General features: G+C 32.3%; 1 protein-coding gene across 1 annotated transcript in view; it reads left to right on the top strand.

Moving 5' to 3' along the window:
• Window positions 1-14524, top strand: part of LOC142329970 (synaptic vesicle glycoprotein 2C-like) — a 40952-nt gene extending 26428 nt beyond the window's left edge. Inside the window, exons 2-5 of the mRNA XM_075374955.1 lie at window positions 6363-6573; window positions 9322-9363; window positions 11724-11885; window positions 14364-14524. Coding sequence (XP_075231070.1) covers window positions 6372-6573; window positions 9322-9363; window positions 11724-11885; window positions 14364-14428 — 471 coding nt within the window. The 5' untranslated portion in view covers window positions 6363-6371 and the 3' untranslated portion in view covers window positions 14429-14524. The remainder of the gene's footprint in view (window positions 1-6362; window positions 6574-9321; window positions 9364-11723; window positions 11886-14363) is intronic.
• Window positions 14525-22068: the final 7544 nt, after the last annotated feature.

Raw genomic sequence — 22068 nt, 5'->3', positions numbered from 1 at the left:
TTTTTATGGACCTTTTCTAATGAAATAAACAACTTACAATAGTAAAATAATTCCAATAAAGGTAATAAGTTGAATATAATTTGTATAATAAAGTTGTATAACAAGGTTAGCATACACAATTCTTTTTAAACTAACTTTTTTAGTATAAAACAACCATATGCCCAGCCTTCTTGGGGAAAACAAAAAAATCTTAAATGGAAAGGATAGGATTGTGAAAATAATTTGAAGGAGATTGCAAAAACAAAAAACATTTTTACATTGGAATATGTCACTCTAACCAAAATGGCAGCCATTTATTGTCATTAACAGCTGCTTTAAAAAGTTATCCACAATATCTCAAATAAGTGTTCATCAGTGAAACATAAAAAAATTCAGCACATGCTCCTACCTCTGAACAATCTATTTTTCAGTATGAGACCACTACTACTTGGAGTGTATTGTAGGCTATTTCTGAAACTGGATGTGATCGATATTAAATGTCCACCATTTTGGTTAGAGTTGTAGTAGCTCAAAGTTTTGTTTTCAAAGGCCTATAAAATGGTGTCACACCCTATCCTTTCAATTTAAAATTTTTGAGTTGCCCTCTCTGTGGGCCTCCTGGTGGCTAGGGATGTGGATCTTATCCATATTAAAAATATATCACTTTGAGGAATGAGCATTTTCTTAATGATTGAAAAGTTATTTAAGGGTACCTTCTTCAAAGTGATCTATTTTCTTGTAAGACCACATCACACCCCAAGCTCGCAGGGTTCTACATGAGAGGGTAACTCAAGAATTTTAAATGGAAAGGATAGGATGTGGCAACATTTTAAAGAATATTAAAAAGCAAAACTTTGATGTAAAAAAATTTAGGTTATGACAGCGTTAACCAAAATTACACTGGGAGCAAAGGAGCAGGCGAGCGAATCCTGACGAAGAAGAAGATCCCACTGATCATCGTCCTGGACATCAAGAACGCGTTCAACAGCGTGCCATGGAGGATGATCATGGGGACCTTAAGACGAGGAATCAACGACTATTTGCTCGCAGTGGTCAACAACTACCTTCATGAGAGTTCCCTGACTGTAGAGGCGGACGATGGGGAGGTAAGGTTTAACATGTATGGCAGCATACTACAGGGATCGATATTTGGCTCGTTGTTATAGAACTTAGCATACGATGACCTGCTGCGGTTAGAATTACTTGAAGAAACACAGGCGGTAGCATATATATGCTGATGACCTAGCACTTCTGGTGGCGAGACGAACTAAGGTGGAAACAGAAGAGGTGGCCAACGAAGCGGTGGCTAGAGTGAGCAGCTGGCTCCGCGACAGAGGTCTGAGCCTGGCCCTGTAAAAAACTGCGATAGTCCCGATCACTGGAAGCTTAGGGAGATCATGATCTGGGTAGACAACCTTCGCGTAAGCACTTCGAAGACCACCAAGTACCTCTGAGTGTGGCTAGACAGATCAGGTGTCTGTAACATCCACTTGAAGGAAGTCGTCGCGCAGGCTGAACGAGTATTAGAAAATCTAGAAAAGTTGATGATCACCAGAAGCGGACCATGAGTAAGCAAACGATGGTTGATTTTATCGGTGGTGATCTCCATCTTGCTGTATGCCGTACTGGCATGGAAGAAACGCTCACTCGTAAAAGAAATATGAAGATGTTGGCATCCCTGCAAAGACATTCAGATCCTTGCGGTGATCTGAATCACTTCGGCCTAAAGGACTATTTCTGGTGAGGCAGTCGAGGTGATTGCTGGGGTGCCAGCAAACAGATCTTCAGACGAAGCAGTTACTAAAAGTTTATGAAGGAATGACGAAGCCAGAAGCTTCTGACGAAGCCAGAAGCCAAGAGGAGAATGATGGAGGAATGGCAGGCATCTTGGGACAAATCGAACAAATGGGCATGGATGAGGAGGCTTGTCTCAAGGATTGAGCTGTGGGTCCGGAAGAAGCATGGATTACTACCCTGGATTACTACATGTGGATTACTACCTCAGCCAGCTTCTCTCTGGACATGGAGATTTTGGTTCATACTTCCATTGATTTAAAAGGAGACAGATCCCAAGATGCCTGTATTGTGGGCAAGAAGACTCCCAAGAACATACCATCTATATATGCACCAGATGGGAGAAATGTGTAGAAGGTATGGGCTCCAAGACCTCATGCCAGACGATACTGTAGTGTACATCTTAAAAGGACAGCATGAATGGGAAGCAGTAAAGAACATTGTGATTAGCATCTTAAAAGCAAAAGAAGTAGCAGGACAAGAGTGGTGATGATTTTTGATTAATGAAATATCATGACGGTATGGAATCCTGTGTCCACCATTCTTTAGGATAGGATCAGTATGTAAAATGCATTAGGTTAGGAATTAGGTTTAGGACTATGTGACAATGGGGTATGAAAGAAGAACAAGGGGAAAGGAGGTTGGTGCTCAATCCTCGCTGCACAGTCATGGCGGAGTTAGGATAAACTTTTAATTATCATGTAATTTTTCATACGTTATTGTTAGGCTTAAGATTGATAAAACAAAGTACAGGATGTAGATGGTCTGGACAGGGCAGAGATGCCTGGTTGAGCCAGAAAGCTAAGATTAACCTCAGCTCTGGGGACTGATTTTAAATATGTATGTTGTCATGAACATCTGGATAAGGTATCAAGAGATGCAACAGTGATGGACCTAAATTACATTGTGGCATCATCGTTAGAATTAAGTCATATTATTTGTATAGTCTTCTTCACTAGTTTTGCTACATTGTGGTGTAATACGGGTAGGAAATAAAAATATGTGGCCACAGCTAGGCAAATATAACAATGTGGAATTAAAGGTCCTGTTAGTATAGGATATTGTTGTGCAATTTATTATTAAAATTAAGCTGTATTACGTTTATATCACTGTGTTAGGTTAAGACTAATCATATTATAGCTATGAATCAAGATGAGAAGGGAAGCACATAGCTATGGTGCAGCCGATGTCCTGCACACAACGATGGGAAAAGTGATTTAGGGTAGAGGCACCCAGAAAAACAGGAATGCAGGTAAGGGGAACGAAACAGTATTGTTCCCCTGCTGGTTGAACGCAGAATTGTAAATTACTTTAATCCATTTTATCATAAGAAGTGTCACTAAACTATCTAAATGTTAAGAAACCACTCAACATTGTATTTTATATATGTATGTTCATGTCTATGCTTATTTACGTGTATAAAATTTATACATGTTTATTTACCATAAATAAACATATGGTATGGAAACAAGTATGCAATATTAAGGAAAAAGCCCATATGTTGGATGAAAAGACAGTCACATGAGGGGGTAACTATGACTCCAGGTAAAGACAAATGTATGTACCGTAGCAGCAAAGAACAGGCAGAATCAAAAAGTATTTCCAAATGGAGGCGGACTCTGAATGGCTAAGAAGTGGTGAAGACACCTACCTGCGTTTTTCTTTTTATTAAAAAAAAAAAAAAAAAAAAAAAGGATGGAACTTGGCGCCATGCAGGGCAAGGGAGGTAGCTCTATGGCTAGGGTGTTCTGGCCATCCACATGCAAGAGTGGGGAGTCGGGGCTCCCCGATGTTATGGCATATGAGATCTTCGAGGTATGCCGAAAATGCACGGGAAGAGTGAAGGATGTGAGCAAAGCACGTCTGGATCTGGTAGGCTAGAACCAGGAAGTGTAGCCCTTCAATGGAGGAACGCACTGGCAATACGGAAAAGGTCAGCGTGGAAAAGGAGGAGCAGGAGGGAACATGACAGGTAAGCTCCTGGGAGAGGAGCAAGATGGGGTGGGCAGAGACTGCTGCCACGGCACTTCAAGGTGATTGTGTTATGCTTAACAGCAAAGACCAGTTGCTTTGGGGGTGCTTAAAAAATTCATGGTGGTTGGGGATGGCTATGAGGGGAATGAGGAGACCATCCTTAAAAAAAAATAATACTGATAGACAGAAAAAAATGTTTAATGTTTTCCAAGTGCAATACCATTCATTGAACTGCTTTTCTACATACATTACAGATCTGTGAATACAATTTTTCTATTGCTCATAGTTTTAAATAAATTATGCTTAAAAAAAAAAGTTAAGGGAAAATATAGTAAAAATCTGTAAAATTTAAAATTTTGCATGGCCATACCTGTGTTAGAATAATTTTGCTGATGCTTTTCTTTAAAGCTGTTTTAAATAGCGGTCAGACACACCCAGAATTAATGTCCAACAGTAATTGGCTAGCATGTTAATATTCCATTTCCCTTTATATTGGATTTCCATCACCCAAATGTCTTTGTAGAAACATTGACAATGTTCGTCACTTAAGTCTCCGAGGTTGTCCAGGAAAAAAGACATTAAGAGGTTGTCCAGATAAAGAATATTACATTCCATAGCTCTGTATGAAGTAAGAAGTTGATTAACAATATCGTGGTAATTGTCGGATTTTTGTTTGCTGAAAAAAGTTTTGCAAACGTCTTTAAATGAAGCCCAAGCTGCACTTTCTACATTATTTAACAGTTAAATAATAATTATAAAATATTTGAGTTAAATACATTATCTTTGACAAACTCTCTTATTTGAGGACCAACAAATATTCCTTCTTTAATTTTTCCTTCACTTACATTCGGAAATTTCTGCCTGATGTACAAAAATTCAGGACTATCCTTCTTCATTGCTTTTACAAAATTTTTCATTAGTCTAGCTTGATATGGAGAGGAGGTAAAAATATTTTTTTGGGTTCAACTAAGGGCTCATGAATAATATTTTTCCCATTTGGAGTTAAGTTGTCTTGTTTCTTTCACTCTTTGGTAAGATAATATTTATCCATCCCTAGCTTGGCTACCCCATTCACAAAGAAAACACATGCACTTAGTATAGCCTAACAAAATAGCTATAACTTTCAAATCACCACATATGTTCCAGCTATATTTTTTTATAATCTATTTTTTCAAGAACGTCTTTCATCACATTGTATGTCTCTTTCAAATTAATACCATAAGCGATTGGTATCGAAGGATATTTGTGTTACCTTGTGTTTAGTAGAACCACTTTTAAACTATACTTGGATGAATCTATGAAAAGGCGCCAGTCCTCAAGTTTATGAACTTGTCCTAAGTGCAACATAAGCTTAAGCTTATCAATATTAGTGCAATAAACCAAATTATCTTCATCAATAAAGTACTGAGAAAGTTCTGTTTGTTGGCTTCGAAAGCCCGAACTTTTTGTATTTTTTTGAAGTAAATTCCAACATTGCAGTCTTGATAACAGTTCAGCTTGATTTTTTAATAAATTTAAATCCCTAACAAACAATTCCAAACCATAAATACACCAAATGGCAAAGTCTTCATGTACCTTTCAGCCATTCTCTTAAATATACAGCATGAAGTGCATACTACATGAGAAGCCCATGTCTTATACTGATCACCAGTTTTACATTGAAAGTACAAATGAATATGCTTTTTTAATTAAAGGTGTAATGTTTTTTCTATTTGATTTTACAGTAAACTCACCACATACATAACAAAAGGCATCCACATATTTACACAATTTCGAGGCATTATGACACTGCACTGTTAACAAACTTAAGATAGCAATAAGACTGAACAAAATTAATTCATTCCGAAATCCATTACTTAATACAAACAACACAGCTGTGTTTTCAGCTACATGTTTTGACCTGCACAGAATGATTAATCTTGTCCATGAAGGCTCACTCTTCAGTATTAGATATGATGTCATAATGTGTGACTATGATATAATTTAATACTTTGTCTAGTATTGTTAACTTACAAATTATGTTAACTAAGTTAAACAATAAAAAATGGCTAACAAAATACAATATAGGAGCGTAAAATGCTAACTATACAATGAAAAAGGAAAAAAATTCTTTAATTAAACTTTAAATTTTTTCAAAAATGGTGGCTGATAGAAAGATTCTGAGTTCATATTTGTTTTCAGAAACAAAAAGCAGATTAAAATTATGTATTGCATGTTAGGAAACAAAAATTATGTTGATCAGTGTAATCAGACATTTAATATTTATCACAGCTACTTTCAAAAGTGGCTTACAGTATGAGTGACTTTTTATGTGTCAAGTAGTATATTACCAATGTATGTACCTTTGAATTGGAAACCAGGAGAAATTGTTTACTATTATTTCTTGAAGTAAGTAAAGCAAGCAATGAACAAAACAAAATAGTAAAATAGATAAAGCATTCATAAAATAAATCTAATACAGTAGTCTGTGAAGATCTCCAACTCATGATAGGTGTGCCATGGAATAATTTCTCCCATTTACTTAGTTAGGCTGTGGTATTTATTATATGTATTATTGTTATTATCATTATTTAATATAAACTAAATTATGCTGGTTTTTTTTATTTATAAAACAGAATAAAGGAATGAAAATGCCTCAACGTCAGAGTCTATCTCATGGTAGAGGTTCTTTAGAATCCAATGCTATTTCAAACACATCAATTATGGGTTCACCGCATGGTGCTGCAATGCCATATAATAACCAGTTAAGAGATTCTATTGTATCATTGGGAGGATCATCTGATTTAGAAAGAATGGTGTTAAGGAAAGTAGATAGAAACAGTAAAGGTGGTTCAAAATTCATTTTATTATATTTATTATATAGATTTAGTGATTACTACTTTGTTTTAATTTCTGTTTAACAACTGCAGCCCATATTAGTTACCTCTGTAAATAATATAGAATTTATAAAGAGTAGAAACATCTAACTACTTTTACAGGAGAGTTTTCGATGCTGCCGCTAGTAATATGTTACCGCACCATATCACAAGTAGGTGTGGTGGTGGGTGAGTGTGGTGTGTATAATTTATATATATATATAATTTTTAATAAATAAAAGTATAATTGCAAGATTATATCCATATTATTTCAGAATAAATTATAGACTTTGATTAACTGGTTTTTAGTTTCTAATTTGAATAGGTTCTTTTCTTATTCCCTTTTTTAAATTTATTTATTTAATTTTTTTATCCTTTTTATTTTTTTTTTTTAGTAGTGGAACAATAGAAGAAGCTAAGACCATCATTATCTTTTGTCATTTTCAATGTTTTCCACTACCCTTATTTCTACTCATTCCTTTTTCTTACCAACCATACCTTCCTTTATCTATTATCCCTTTTTATCAGAAAAAATGTTTTCTGTCATTATTTATGTAAACCAAAATCACTTTATCTAAAAATATTTACACTTTCTTTTTTTACCTTCACTCACATTATTTGTATTTCTGATAGGAATTTTTTTTGTTACCATATATAAACATTTAATTTACTAATCTGATTAGGATGGAAAAAAGTTTCTTAATATTTTAATGTAAACTTAAAACAAATTTTTGTTTATTTTTCAAATGAATTTTATTAAACCAATTATATGTTGTTTTGATCAACCAGCTTTAATAAGCAATTTTCGTAGGTCTCTTTTGAGGCCAACTTTATACCATTAAAGACATTTATTTCTGTAGAGATAAACAAATGATAATCTAAGGTGCAAAGTCAAGACTCTACATTGGATGCATCAAAACCTTATAGCCAAGCTCTATATCAATTTTCAATGTGTCACAAAATGTGTGCAGTCTGACATAGTCATGATGGAAAACAACAGACACCTTTTCTGTTGATCAATTCTGGCTGCATTAATTCGATGCTTGGTTTAATCTTTCCATTTGTTGACAGTAGAACCTAGAATCAATCGTTTGACTGGGTGGTGATAGCTCATAGTAAAAAATTCCTTCCCAACCCTGCCATACATACAGCTTCACTTTTCATGGCCTCAATCCTGGCTTTTCATCAATTTTAGATCTTTACTTTGCTTCAACCACAATATTTTTATTTCATTATTGTTCATTTTTCATCATCTGTAATGTACTGTTTCAAAAATAATTAGATTTCTTCTCATTTTGGCAATGATTCTCAGATGGAAATTTGATCGATTGAATTTTTCATTCTTAAATCATGTGGTACCCAAACATCTAGTGTTTTTCAGCATCTTGCTTTCTTCAAATGGTATAAAATATGATTGTCGATGTTTAGCTAGCTACTGATATATTGACTGGTCTTGTTCAGTTCTTTTCATGATTTCATTGATTTTTTCAGTCATTAGCTGACTGAGTAAGGTTCATTATTGACATAACTAATTCCAGAATGAGAACGCTTTAATCAGCTTTGTGCTACATGTAGTGATACTGGATCAAGTCCATAAACATCACAAATTCTTTTATCATCGCTGAGTTGCATTCTCCCCTTTATTTTGTAATAGAATTTCAAATTGTATCGAATTTATTCTTTATCTTGACTCATTTTTAAGATGCAATAACTCTCAAATAAATAAACTAATATAATAACTTTTCTAAAAATACTCAGTGATGTATCACCTTAAAAGCTTACATATGTTAACAGGTTTCATTAATATTGCCAGAGTTGTGCGGTCCTAAAGCCATCTACCAACCCCAGTATTCACCTACTATTTTTGATTTGTTACTCATGACTCTTCTGTATGTAGTTATTGGTATAAAATATTTATTAAACTGAACCTCATTCCATTTCATTGATCCTTTCTTGTTCTTAGAGTTCAAGTTGACTGTGGTCTTTTTTGTTACATATTAACAACCAGGAATGCTGTTCATTTTCTATATAAATATAGATATTTTTCATTTATATTATATATTGTATTTATATCAATAGGACTCTATGACTTAACCTGTAACCTATGTGTGTACTATATAAATTGAGTTAATGGATGTGATATAAGGTAAAATGCAAACACAAATCACATTCATTGGACCAATTCCTGAAGTGCACCAGTTCTGTGGAGTTCACTTCATGTTGTTGGCATTATTTGGTAGCTAATGATCTCAGCAGCTGAGTCCAATTAAAATGTAAAAAAACTGGGTGCTGATCCCTTTCCTTAAAGATATTTGGGAATATCCACCGGGATGAGTACAAGAACTACATTTTTCTAAATTATAATTTTATATTAATCACCTTAAACATTACAATAACATCATCTTAATCATATGTTATAAAAATTTATTTACCATCAGTAATTAAAAAACCCAGGGTGTTTTAAAGAACAAAAGAACATCCTTTCTTTTCCCACATTGTTACATATATAAATATCCCGAGTTGATTTATCAACCTGAAGTATCCAGTATCTAAGTATCCATCTGAAGCATAAATAGTTAAGCATCTCCTTCTGGAGGTATGCATTTAACTGAATTTTCTTTTCCTGTGTTCCCATACTAATGTTATGTTATGGTATTATTTATTTATGAACAACAGAAAGTGCTTGGTTTGCTTCTCATTTTTTTGTTTATTTTTACAGTTGAAATTGCTGTTGATATGGATGTTGCTATTGAGGAAACAGGTAAGTTTATCTATTTTGTTTATTATTTTTATTATTTATTTGAGGCATTTATAAAAATAAATTTTTGTTTATAAATTACTGCATTACTACATAATTGCTGGGTATTGATGCTAACGTGTAGCAAAAACCTGCGTAAAAAAAATAGTACTATTTTACATATTTCTGTAGTAAAAAGTACTTTTTTGTTATGTTAATATTATCATTTTTAATGTAAAGTTGTTTAAAAATAAATCTGCATTTAGTAAATTGTGGAAATAAAACAAAGCATTAGAATCTGATTCATTGTTATATAATGCTACTCATTTGATGTTATATACACTTCTTGAATTGTTAAATTAAACAGAGCTTTATAACACTTGAATGCAAATTAGAAAAGTACAACTTCTGTTCCAAAACTATCTAAATGTATTTTTTATCTTAGTAAAAAAAAGAACACCCTTTCCAAATTAGGATCTTGGTAAGTCCTTTTTTTATCTTTGTATTTGGATTCAAGCGGCAAAACTTAAGTGTGGTAGGGCAATAGTTCCTTGTGTACGTGCATGATTTTTCATAAACCTCCTGGAGTCAGTAGTTGTCAGCTACTTGCTTGTATTAACACATACTTATCACATTTTTACTTCTTTTTGCAATGGAATGTGTTGAATAGAACTGCTGTATCAAGTTCTTGTTAAAGCTTGGTGATATCCAAAGTGAAACAATAAGAATCAGTAAGCTTTTGATAATGACACTATGATGGGTTTCACTAATTAAATTAAATTGTTAGTGACCTGCATACCTGTAAGCTATGATTTATACTGTCATTGATTTATACTTCATGGATATGAATCAGAAGTGAAACTGTTAACAGTACAACTGGATTATCATACCGAAAAAGGACTTCCAGAAATGTTTCCAGCAATGAAGGAGGAACCATTGTTTTAAGAATGTGGACTCAAAAAACCAGTACTCTACTTTAAAGGAGATTAGAATTTTAAGGCAATAGGTGAGGAATTTTTTTCTCTCTGGACTGCTGCCAGATTAGAACTCATGTTCATTTTCTGTCGTGATAAACCTGAAACCCGATTGTAGTTTCCTGTTATGTGCACTTAAATGTCACATCTTAAAATCTCTGACAATATTCAGAGATTGTAACAGAAAGCTTTTACATTGTTATATTTATCTATTTATTTAATTTTTTTTTTACTGAAATGGTTGTTCAACTGACATCTAAAAAGTAGGTTCTCAATTCAAAATGAATGTAAAATTATTTTTTTAAATGTTTGTTCATGCCTTTCCCTTCACCAAATGAATAGATTTTGATGATTCTTTTCATCTTGTAGAGGCAGTTCTAGTGGTCCCATTTTTTAGATGACTTGAGAGGTAGATTTTTTAAATAAAAAATTTAATGAATGCGAAAGTTAAGATAAATAACGAAGATATTTTTCATTAATTGTCATCATTGATTAGATTGGGAATGCATTCCCAATGACATGTAACTGATGTCGTTCAGGCATTCAAAATATTTTTTTCAAAAATGCAAAAAGATTATTTGAGGACTTTTTAGGTTAAAAAATACTCCTTCATGTATATCTTTTTAAGGCTTATCCATGGTAGCATCTGTTGACTTAAATTTTTATTTCTTTTTTTTTTTTGAAGATGCAGGTCCCTTACCTTTTCAATACTTACAAGCTGCTTTTTATCTCATATTATATTTTTGTAGGCCTATCACTATTTTAAGTAAGATAAATCTAAAAAGTATTAAAAAATATTTCAATTCTTTTTGATAGAGACAAGAAACTAACCTTGCAACAAGAAATGGTTGTTCAAGTTTTAAGATTACGATATTTCTTGGCAGACTTCATAAGTGATTATACGATTCATGGGTTGTTCAATAATGATCTTATTGTATTAGTTCTGCTGCCATGATCAGTTGCAAGAATAATTGTAATTTTTAACTAACATCTATTGGCTTTGAAATGCTCAAGGCACTTAAAAACCTGAATTTGATCAAAAGAATGTTTTGTAGAAGCTTGGTAAAAGTTTTGGTGGCCAATTTACTGAGGTTTGTGTAGTGGCTAGCATGTAGTTAAAATATAATTACCATTGCTGATCACTATAACATGATATAATCATGTATATTGACTGAACACAGGTATTCATACAATGCAATTAGGCATTGGAAGTTATAATCTTTAATATTCTGAGCAGCTCCATTGTAATTTACAGCCTGGAAACTTTCTGATGCCACCTCATACTTAGTTTTCAATTTTATTTTTTTTTGTAATATATTCAATTATTTTGGGTAGTTTGGTGAGGTGTAGAATTTATATGACATGTATTGTTAATAACTGACCAGTTTTTATCTTATTTTAATCATTCAGGTCAAGGACGATTTCAAATTTGTTTATGGTTAATATGTGGATTAATTTACTCTTGCTGCAGTTTAAGTACAACAACATTATCATTTGTTTTACCAGCAGCAACTTGCGATTTTCATCTTTCAGCAAGTGATAAAGGGACACTTAATATTATGCCTGTTGCAGGTATCTTTCAATAATGTTATTTTATATTTACTGTATATCATTGAATAATATTTTTATGTTAGCTGTTCTTATTACCTATGTTTTATAACGAATGTAGTAGTACAGGAACATCTACATTCATGTAGATTACTTTCAGTATGAAAGTAATTATTAGATAAAGATCAATATTAACCCTTTTCCTTTGCGTTTCCTCTCTGAAGGTGAGTATGGAGTTTACCTACTTATGAATAATACCTAATCACAGTATGTAGAAAAAGGCAAGATTATTATTAATGATTATATTGCCAAATGAACAACATAAAAAAAACATGCTATTGTCTAAATTAGTAGGTAAGTTTTCAGTTTTTGATTATTCCTGTATTAACTGTTACGTAAAAACAAAGTATTATTCCATAATAATAGTTATTTGAAGTAAATAAATCTATTTATATTTATTGTTAATATCTTTTAATTTCTATATTATACATACACTATTATGTAATTTATTCTGTATGATAGGTGCTGTAGCCCAACAGTTGTAGGTACCTGCAATAAGACACAATTCACACCTAAAAATAGCCCACCAGTCTTGTGAACAAATAATTTTATGCCAACCATATTAAGGAAATAAAAATAAAAATTACCTTTTTCATTACTTTTTTTTTACTGAGACTTATATACAGCTCAGAATTAGTATGCCAAGCCCACTGTATAAAGGTGATTTACAATTTATAACTGTTAAGTTAATCTTAGGAACTAGATTTGTATTCAATGTTATTACCTTATAAGAAAGCACCAATGACCCTTCTGGTTTTCTTGCTTGTAATTCAAATGTTATAAAGTAGCAGATTAATTTTATCTGATTCTGTTAGGAAAGAGGCTGCAGTGTATCGCTTCTACTCAGTAGGGGGATAGAGCAATAAAATTAATTTAAAATTTAGGAAGTGATTATTCACAAATAATATGATAACGCACTTGGATATAGTGGGGTTCAGCATATTGTTAAAAAAATTTAAACAAACTAAAAAAATCAGCTTTTGCAGCCGTAAACTTCTATTTACTTTTTAATTTAAAAAAAAATCATAATACAACAATTTAGTATTGGGAATATCATCATCATTCAGTGTGATTGTTTCCTTTTCAGCTTTATTTTATTATCAATAAAGGTTTCTGATTTATTTATAAACATATATGTGATTTGTTTATTTACGAGAAAGCATATTCATTATTGAACATTTTTTCACAATCAAATTTTTTGTTATGTCTGTAATTACATTTCAGCTTAAGTTCTTAAATAAGAATGTATAGTACAAAACAAAGCACTGTTTAACCAAATCTGAAGTTGCTGTCAACATTATTTGTTAATTTGAGGTGACCATACTACTATTATTAGTGGTTTACTGGTTTGCCGAAATAGTTACTGACAATCATTGACAAGTCACTGATAGTTACTGACAATCACTGGTTTAAAATTTGCATGTCTTCCTTTCACACCTTAGGATTTCAAAAATTAGTGTGTAGCATATAATTTCTCAGAGATGTTCTTGTATATTTTGGTAATTTTTCTCGTATGGCTTAATTTAAGTGTGTAGCATATAATTTCTCAGAGATGTTCTTGTATATTTTGGTAATTTTTCTCGTATGGCTTAATTTAAAGGTATTTGTAGTTTGAAAAAATGGAGCTTTACTAATGATAATCTTAAAGACTTCTATAGGTCTTTTTGTAATATTTATTTGTGCAGTCTTCTTTCAGCAGTTTTTTTTTGTGGGCTGTGTTGAGAAAATTGCTATTCCAAAATAATCATCTCAGTATTCATAATATCAGAACTAGGAAGGGTGTGCTTAAAAGCTTACACAAATGAAGAAAGAAAAAACATGGATCTGTACACTTTTTGTTGTAAAGTTATACTGGGACAGATGAGAAAAATGTAACAGGGAATTAAAGGTAACATTATGGAATAAAATTGCATTAATTTGTGAGTAGCTCTAACGAAATGGAGGCCTGAGATTAAAAGATTTATATATATATTGTTCAAGTAACACGGGTTTTATTGAACAAGTTTACAAAGTTTGCAGAATTAAGTATTTGTAAATTATTAAATACTACTGTACAAAAAAATTTATATCTGTAATTATCAAAAGAGTAACATATTCATTTTCAGTCTGAAATGTTGCTTTTCAGTGAATTATTTTGAATAATGAAAAAATGTGTAATAGATATTCATTTACAGAAAAGCTCCACTTTTTAATTTTTTTATAAAAGTTATGTCTGATCTAAGTTGTGTTATTTTAAAATACTTTTTAACTTCTAGTTGTCAACATGCAGTGGTGAAGCTACAATTGATAACATTTCAGAAAAATTTGGAAAGATCTGATGAAAAATGTATTTTACTTAAGTTTTCTTTGAAAATTAAGAATTTGCCTTATTAAACAATAAATTTAAATAAATAAATGTTATAAATTGATAATTATATTTCTTTTTTATTTATTTTGTTTTAGGTATGATGATAGGGTCTTATGTTTGGGGTTCTTTTGCTGATTCCAAAGGGAGAAATTTGTGTTAGTTTGTTCTCTTTTAATTGATGGATTGGCTGGAACACTTTCAAGTTTTTGTCAGGATAAATATTCTTTTCTTGTTATTCGTATATTTAATGGTTTGGGTATGATATATGAATAAATATTAAGTATAATTTTTGGATTTACGTAACAATTATTAAACAGTTTTTTAATGTTGAATTGTTTTAAATGTTTTTATTCACTTCCACAAAAGTATATTAATTATATAATTTCCACTTACCAACAATTTTTATTATTAATTTTGAACACTTTCGAATATAATCCATCATCAAGAACAGTTATGTGTTATGCATTACAATTATTTCATTCACAAATTAATATATTAAATGAATTTTGAATTTAAAAAAAAAATTTAAATAATTTTTGTTTTTAAAATTAAAAATTCATTTAATATATTAATTTGTGAATGAAATAATTATAATGCATAACACATAAATATTCTTGATGATGATAGATTAATATCCAAAAGTGCTCAAAATTAATAATAAAAATTCTTGGTAAGTGGAAATTATTGTATAATTAATTTATATCAATACCAATGGGTTATGATTAATAATAAAGTTAATTTAAAAAATACATTACTACATTAAATGACAATTTAAAAAAAATTAAAATAATTCATTGGCTTTTTGAGAGGTAATCTGGGATTATTTTATATTATCTAGCTTTTATGTGAGTATATTTTATTTAACTTATTAAATCGGCAAGAAGAAACGTTTTGTTTAGTCCAATCCAGTTAACTGGGTTTTGATAAAATACTTCATTATTTTCTCAAAGATTGATATTTTATGGGTAAGACAAAATTTATCTGCTAAAAATGAAACTGATATAGGTGAATGGTTTTAAATGTATATTTTTCAACTGGTATTGGCAGAATATTCTTTTGGTGAAGAAAAAATGTAAGCACATTTATTGATTGTAATTTATAGCCTCTTTTTTCGGTCTTAATATTAATAGTTATTGTAATGACTGATGTACATTCTTTTCTTTTTGTGTTATTTATTTATTTTTTATTGTATTCCATAATTATTTTTCCATTAAAATGACATCATTAATACAAAAAATTGTGTATTTATATATATTAAAGAAAAAAAAAATGAATTGAGGGGCATCACTAGTGCCTCCTCTGGCAAGTATGACTACTTGACAGAGAGGTGGTGACATTACTTCTATAATCTTTAAAATAGGGTTTTTTTTGACACATTCCATACCTTCAAATTCATTTTATTAAATTAATAAGAATGATGCTATGATTTGCTGATGATATAGTAATTCTAGCTGAGAGTGAAAAAGAATTAAAAAAACAGTGAATGTCATGGATGTTGTCCTACGCAAGAACTACCAAATGAAAATAAACAAGAACAAAATGAAAGTAATGAAATGTAGTAGATGGGCCACTGAGTATAAAAGCAGGATGAGAAAAAGCTATGAAGGTAGAAGAATTTTGTTATTTGAGAAGTAGAGTTACTAAAGATGGTTGAAGCAGGAGTGATATAAAATAACGAATAGCACAGGTGAAACGAGCTTTCAGTCAGAAATAAAATTTGCTTACATAAAAAATTAATAGCTAACGTCAGGAGAACATTTTTGAAAGTTTATGTTTGAAGTGTGGCTTATATGGAACTTCGATGATCAGAGTACCTGAGAAGAAAAGATTAGAAGCTTTTGAAATGTGGTTCTGTTGGAGAATGTTAAAAATCAGATGGGTGGATAAGGTGACAAATGAAGAGGTGTGGCAAATTGATGAAGAAAGAAGAATTTGGAAAATCTACCTAAAAGAAGAGACAGACTTATAGGCCACATCTTATAGCATCCTGGAATAGTCAGTTTGATACTGGAGGAACAAGTAGATGGGAAAAATTGTGCAGGCAGGCAGTGTTTGGAATATGGAAAACAAAGGGATGTAGGGATTTTAGGGATGTAGGGTGTAGGGGGTATACCAAAATGAAATGACCAGCACTGGATAGGGATGCTTGGAGAGTTGCATCAAACTAGTCAAATGACTGAAGGCAAAAAAAAATGAATGATTGTGTTTAAGGATCCTGAATAAAAATGTAATCTTATAAACAAACCAATTTTTCGATTAGCATTCTTGTTTTATTATTGGAGCGCATTAAAGTCCCACAGCAACTACAATAAAAATATTTAGACTTCAGAAGTGGTCTGACCGAGATTAACTAATACTGATTGGTCAAGAATAACACAACCAATTTTCCTCAAATTTTAACATACATATCTAAAATTCAATGAATCTGATGTAGTAGTTTGGTGATTTTTAAACCTAAAAAATTTTATACATAGGCATATATATATATATATATATATATATATAAACGCATCCCAAATCGCTTTGTATTTATTTTATGTTTTACCCCATGGGTTGTTGTTGAAATCTTCACATAGAAATTTCCAGTGTTCTTTTTGGAATTATTTATTTCATTGTTCAACATTCTCCTCCTGTGCACGTAATTATTAACTATTTCCTTTTATGTTTCTCCTTCTACTCTTCCCGATCTTTATTTTTTCCACTGATTAGCTTGAAGCTGTCTTCTCAACGTTGCGTTGTTTGTGGTCCTTCAGTAGACCTTATGTTTACATTCATTTCTGTTGATCTCCTTCTCCATTTCTTGTTGAATCACTTTGAAGTGCTTCAGATGTAAGGTTCTGCCCATTAATAATTCTACCTACCCCTCAATCAACAACTACATCTACCTGATGAATCGTTGGTTGCAATGGTTGACTTCTTGATACAGCTCTAAAAATTGGTTCATTAATCTCTAAGTTTGCGATCATATGGTCACTCATTATGTCATCTGAAAGATCATACCATTTCCACTGTTATCCAGTATGGTTAAGTCGAAGACTGAAAACATGTCCCTTTGCAACATATTTTGGAATGTTGTCATTTATGCAAGGCTGTGTCCATCTCTATTGCTATAAAACCCTTACTTCTGCTCTTGACTTGCCAGGCAATCTTACCAGTCACATCCAAGATCGCAATGTCACCTTCTGTGTCAATACACCACCCAGATGTGGCCGTTACATATATGATGGGCCTTGTGGCACTAAGCATATCAGGCCCTTTTTCTATGAGAACCTCCTCCACCAGGTAATGTGATAGAGTACTTTGATTAACGTTAGCAAGTACTACTTAAAGCATTGTCTGTTTGTCCACACATCTGGCCCCTTGTGTGGTGGTGATCCTTGTTACTAAAATTTAGATAATGTTTTCGTTCTTGACACGTTTCGATCTTGTGGCCTTTGCCACTACAGTTGTAATATAAATCCGAACAGTCTAGTCCCCTGGGCTAAAACCTCTTGTGTCCTTGCCCTAACCTGAAGCATCAGTGTTCCTCATCAAGTGATGAGGAATATATATGCCGATTTTATTATATTCCCCAAATCGGCATAAGACTGCTTCTTTAAGTATCAGAGTCCAACTTTCTTCAACATGTGTTGCATTTTTTATGGGTATCTGGCCTGATCTAACTTGTCTTGTTTGATTCTCTAATTGCTGAATCATCACCTCTGGAGGCTCTATTTTATTTCACAAAATATAATGCAACACCTTCTTGATTGTTTTCCTTATTGGTCCTCCAGGTAATAAAAAACCTACATTTGGACTTAACTGCAACACCTTCCTTATACAACGTTAATACGTTGTATAAGGAATAATTGTGTAGGCAATGATGATGGTTATAATTAACCGTCATCATTGCCTACACAATTATGATTGGTAATGTTTGATTCACGTCTGAGGCTGAGGTTGCTCAGCGGGTGTCACATCGTGGCTTACGCTGACGATGCTCTACTGCTGGATGAGGGAGGATAGTGGAGAGAGTTTGAATTCCAAGCCGCTCAAGCATGCAGGATACACGAGCTAAAGTGTCATCCAATAATAAGGTGGATTGTTATCATTTTCGGGCACAAAATTTCAACAAATCGCTTTGTTTTTTACCCAATCCTAAGAGGAGAATAATTCTTATCATATCGGGCACATAATTCCAACCAATCGTATTCTTTGTTTTTACCCAATCATAATGTGAGAGTAATTCTTATCATTATCACCACAAAATTCTACCCAATCGTATACTTTGTTTTTAACCAATCATAAGGTGAGAATAATTCATACCATATCGGGCACAAAATTCCAACCAATCGTATTCTTTGTTTTTACCCCATCATAAGGTGAGAGTAATTCTTACCATTATTAGGCACAAAATTCCACTCAATCATATACTCTTTTTTTAACCAATCATAAGGTGCGAATAATCCTTATCACATCGGGCATAAAATTCCACCCAATCGTGTACTTTGTTTTTAACCAATGAAAAGGTGAGAATAAGTCTTATCATATCGGGCACAAAATTCCAACCAATCGTATTCTTTGTTTTTACCCGATCATAAGGTGAGAGTAATTCTTGTCATTTTCAGGCACATAATTCCACCCAATCGTATTGTTTTTTTTTACCCAATCCTAAGGGGAGAATAATTTTTATCATCATCATGAAAAAAATTCCAACCAATCGTATTCTTTGTTTTTTAACCAATCATAAGGTCAGAGAGTAACTCTGATCAATTTATATATGTTTGGAGTGTAGCTTTACATGTAAGTGAAAGTTGTATGATTGGATTACTCGAGATGAAAAGATAAGAGCTTTTGAAATGCGGTGCTATAGTAGTATGTTAAAAATCAGATGGGTGGATAAAGTGATAAATAAGGGTGTTGTGGCAAATTGATGAAGAAAGAAGCATTTCGAGAAATATCGTTAAAAGAAGAGACAGACTTACAAGCCACATATTAAGGCATCCTGGAATAGTCGCTTTCATATTGGAGTGACAGGAAGAAGGGGAAAATTGTACAGGCAGGCAATGTTTGGAATATGTAAAACAAATTGTTAGGGATGTTGGATGTAGGGAGTATACTGAAATGAAACGACTGCCACTAGATAGGGAATCTTGGAGAGCTGCATGAAATCAGTCAAATGACTGAAGACAAAAAAAATTTCTGCTAGACTATGAATGAATTTCAAAGCCTTGTTTACTACTTTTAACTAATATGTCCCTGGCCAGTATTTGACTGTGAGTTTTACTTAGGATATTTTTATATGTATAACCTGACTAAAAAATGTTAATATATAACATGTACCTCTGTCTTATGTCAGTAGAACCGTCTGAAGAGACTTCTTATTTGTTGCAGAAGCTCTGACAATAGTCAGAACCTCAAAAAACCTTCACTGAACTTGCTTTACTTTAATTATAATGTTCACTCCAGCTTGAAATTCAGTTGTAAATGAAAAAAATGTTATAAGTCTGCAACCGAAAATCATAAAATTTTATCTTAATATACTTGAATGTTCCCCAACATGTCTCAAAGTAGTAACTAGAAAATTAAACCAAGAAACTACACATATTAATGAAAATTAACTCACGATGATGTTGTCAACTCGAGTAGATTTAAAAAACTTCATCTATGTTATATACACTTCAACCATTAGCCTTATTGTGGGTGTATAAAGAGTCCTGGATTGTTTCACAGACATTTCCCGTAACCAATACAAACCAGAAAGAACTTGTTCAATCATATTTCTAAGTTATAGTTTAACTATAGTTATAGTTTAATTTATACTTATAGAACCAGATCAGAGGTAGAAGGAATTACGAATTAGGAAAATATGTATGTAGTGAGAAAGCCCGATCTATCCATAAGGGAATTGTAATATAAGATAATCAATCCTACCCAGAGAAAAGCTTAAGCTTCCCTCAGTCTTCATGAGATCAGAACACTTTTATGTAAATTAGAACAGCACGTAACTCATCAAAAATTTTAAACTGTCCAGTTTAAATAAATGCCGTAACACTAATTCCTTTATGAAGATAAAGAGATTATTAGGTAATTTCTAAAATGGAATTAAGTAGTTACCTGTGTACACACGTTCAAGGTACCTAAAGGAAAACCTGGACCATTCATGGAAATTTGTGGCATTTAATTGATGAATTTATAGTTCAGCCTGGCCTCCAATAAATATGTATAAATAATGGTTGTGCCTAATACAAATTTTGAAATTAAAAAATGTGGTTTGTTCATTTACTAACAAGTGACAGGATTTAAATCTAAAAACAGTTATATAAAATTTACATAATATTTTTGTTATGGAAATAATATAAGTGAAACCTGGCTGTACTATAAATTCATCATTCATCTATATTGTTTTTTTTAAATATCCACTCAAACATAATTGATCTATTCATCTTATCAGCAATCTTATAAAAGTTGGTGGTACACTTATTTATTATAATATTAAAAAAAAATTACTCCTATGGTTTTATTGTAATAGAATTTTATTTATTGATAGCCATTGTATACTAGATGTTATTCGCACATCTTTAGTTCATTCAAAATAATGTAAGTGTAAAATAAATTTTATAAGTATGATACTTTAGTGGAAAAATTAGAATTTAGAGCTGCTTAGAAAAAGAGATAGGATTATTTTTATTGATTTATGAAACACCTTTAGTTGTATTGTTATAGAATTATAGTTGTATAATATTTAATTTTGCTGTGTTTATGTACATATACTATAATATGAATTTTAAATAAATTTTGTTTTTAATAATCATTTCTTATTAGTTATACTCCTAATAACCTTTCTCCTCAGAATACTGAATATTGTTTCAATTAAGCACTACTTCATACTTCTTAACTAAAATATTATGTGCATGTAAGTATAAAAACTTATCATCCGTTTGGACCGGTGAAGGTATAACAGCCACAAATGTTTGCCTAAGCCATGTTGTAGCAAAAAATACGAGAAAAATCATTTTTGTATTAAAAAGATTTGATGAAAATGCAGGAGAACACTACTATACACAGAGTCAAATACAACACACAGTATAAACAAGTGAAGCTAAGTAACTGCACTTATCTGTAACGTATCTGCACTTGCAGATAATGCCAGTGCTGTTGTTTAATTCCTCAATAATATGTGCTGCTACGATCTTCTCAACTAGTCTTCCCATGTTATTTATAAGTCGTAATGGCTGGTACTCAATACTTTCCTGTTGGATTGTTACCTTAGTGTAGGAATACCAGTCAGGCCTCCTTACGGCACCTTGGTCATTCCCTGCTCTCTATACCGTAGCTGGCCACTTTGACCATCTCCCAAGGTTTTTTGTTCAACAGTCCCTTTAAAATTCTAAAATCCCCAAAAATACCCCTCCCCCAAAAAAATTTTCGCTACGTGATATCCTTCCGTTTGTAAACGTTTCACGCTTTTTCTGATCAATCCAACACCTGACCCGAAATACCCTATCCAAAATAAAAAGTGAAACGCCTAGAAACGGAAAGATTTGGCCTGGTGAAGATTTTTTGGGGGGGAGTAATTTTTGAGGTTTTTTGGTATCAGGGTTAGGAGATAGCAGAGGTCCGGATCGGTGGAGTTCCGGGGTGGTTTTGGTCTGGGACGAACAGGAAGTCAGAAAAATTAGAAAAAGTGATCCCCCTTACAATTGTCCCTATGAGGACTTACGCCCACTCTCCGCATGACCCTTTAGCTCGTGTATCCTGCATCATGACTTCAGTGGCTTGGAATTCAAATTCCGCCCACGAGCCTCCGTCGACCAGCAG

This window comes from Lycorma delicatula, chromosome 9 (assembly GCF_047948215.1).
Source record: "Lycorma delicatula isolate Av1 chromosome 9, ASM4794821v1, whole genome shotgun sequence".
Lineage (NCBI taxonomy): Eukaryota > Metazoa > Arthropoda > Insecta > Hemiptera > Fulgoridae > Lycorma > Lycorma delicatula.
Note: the sequence above shows the minus strand (reverse complement) of the source record. Positions and strands in the feature narration are given on the sequence as shown.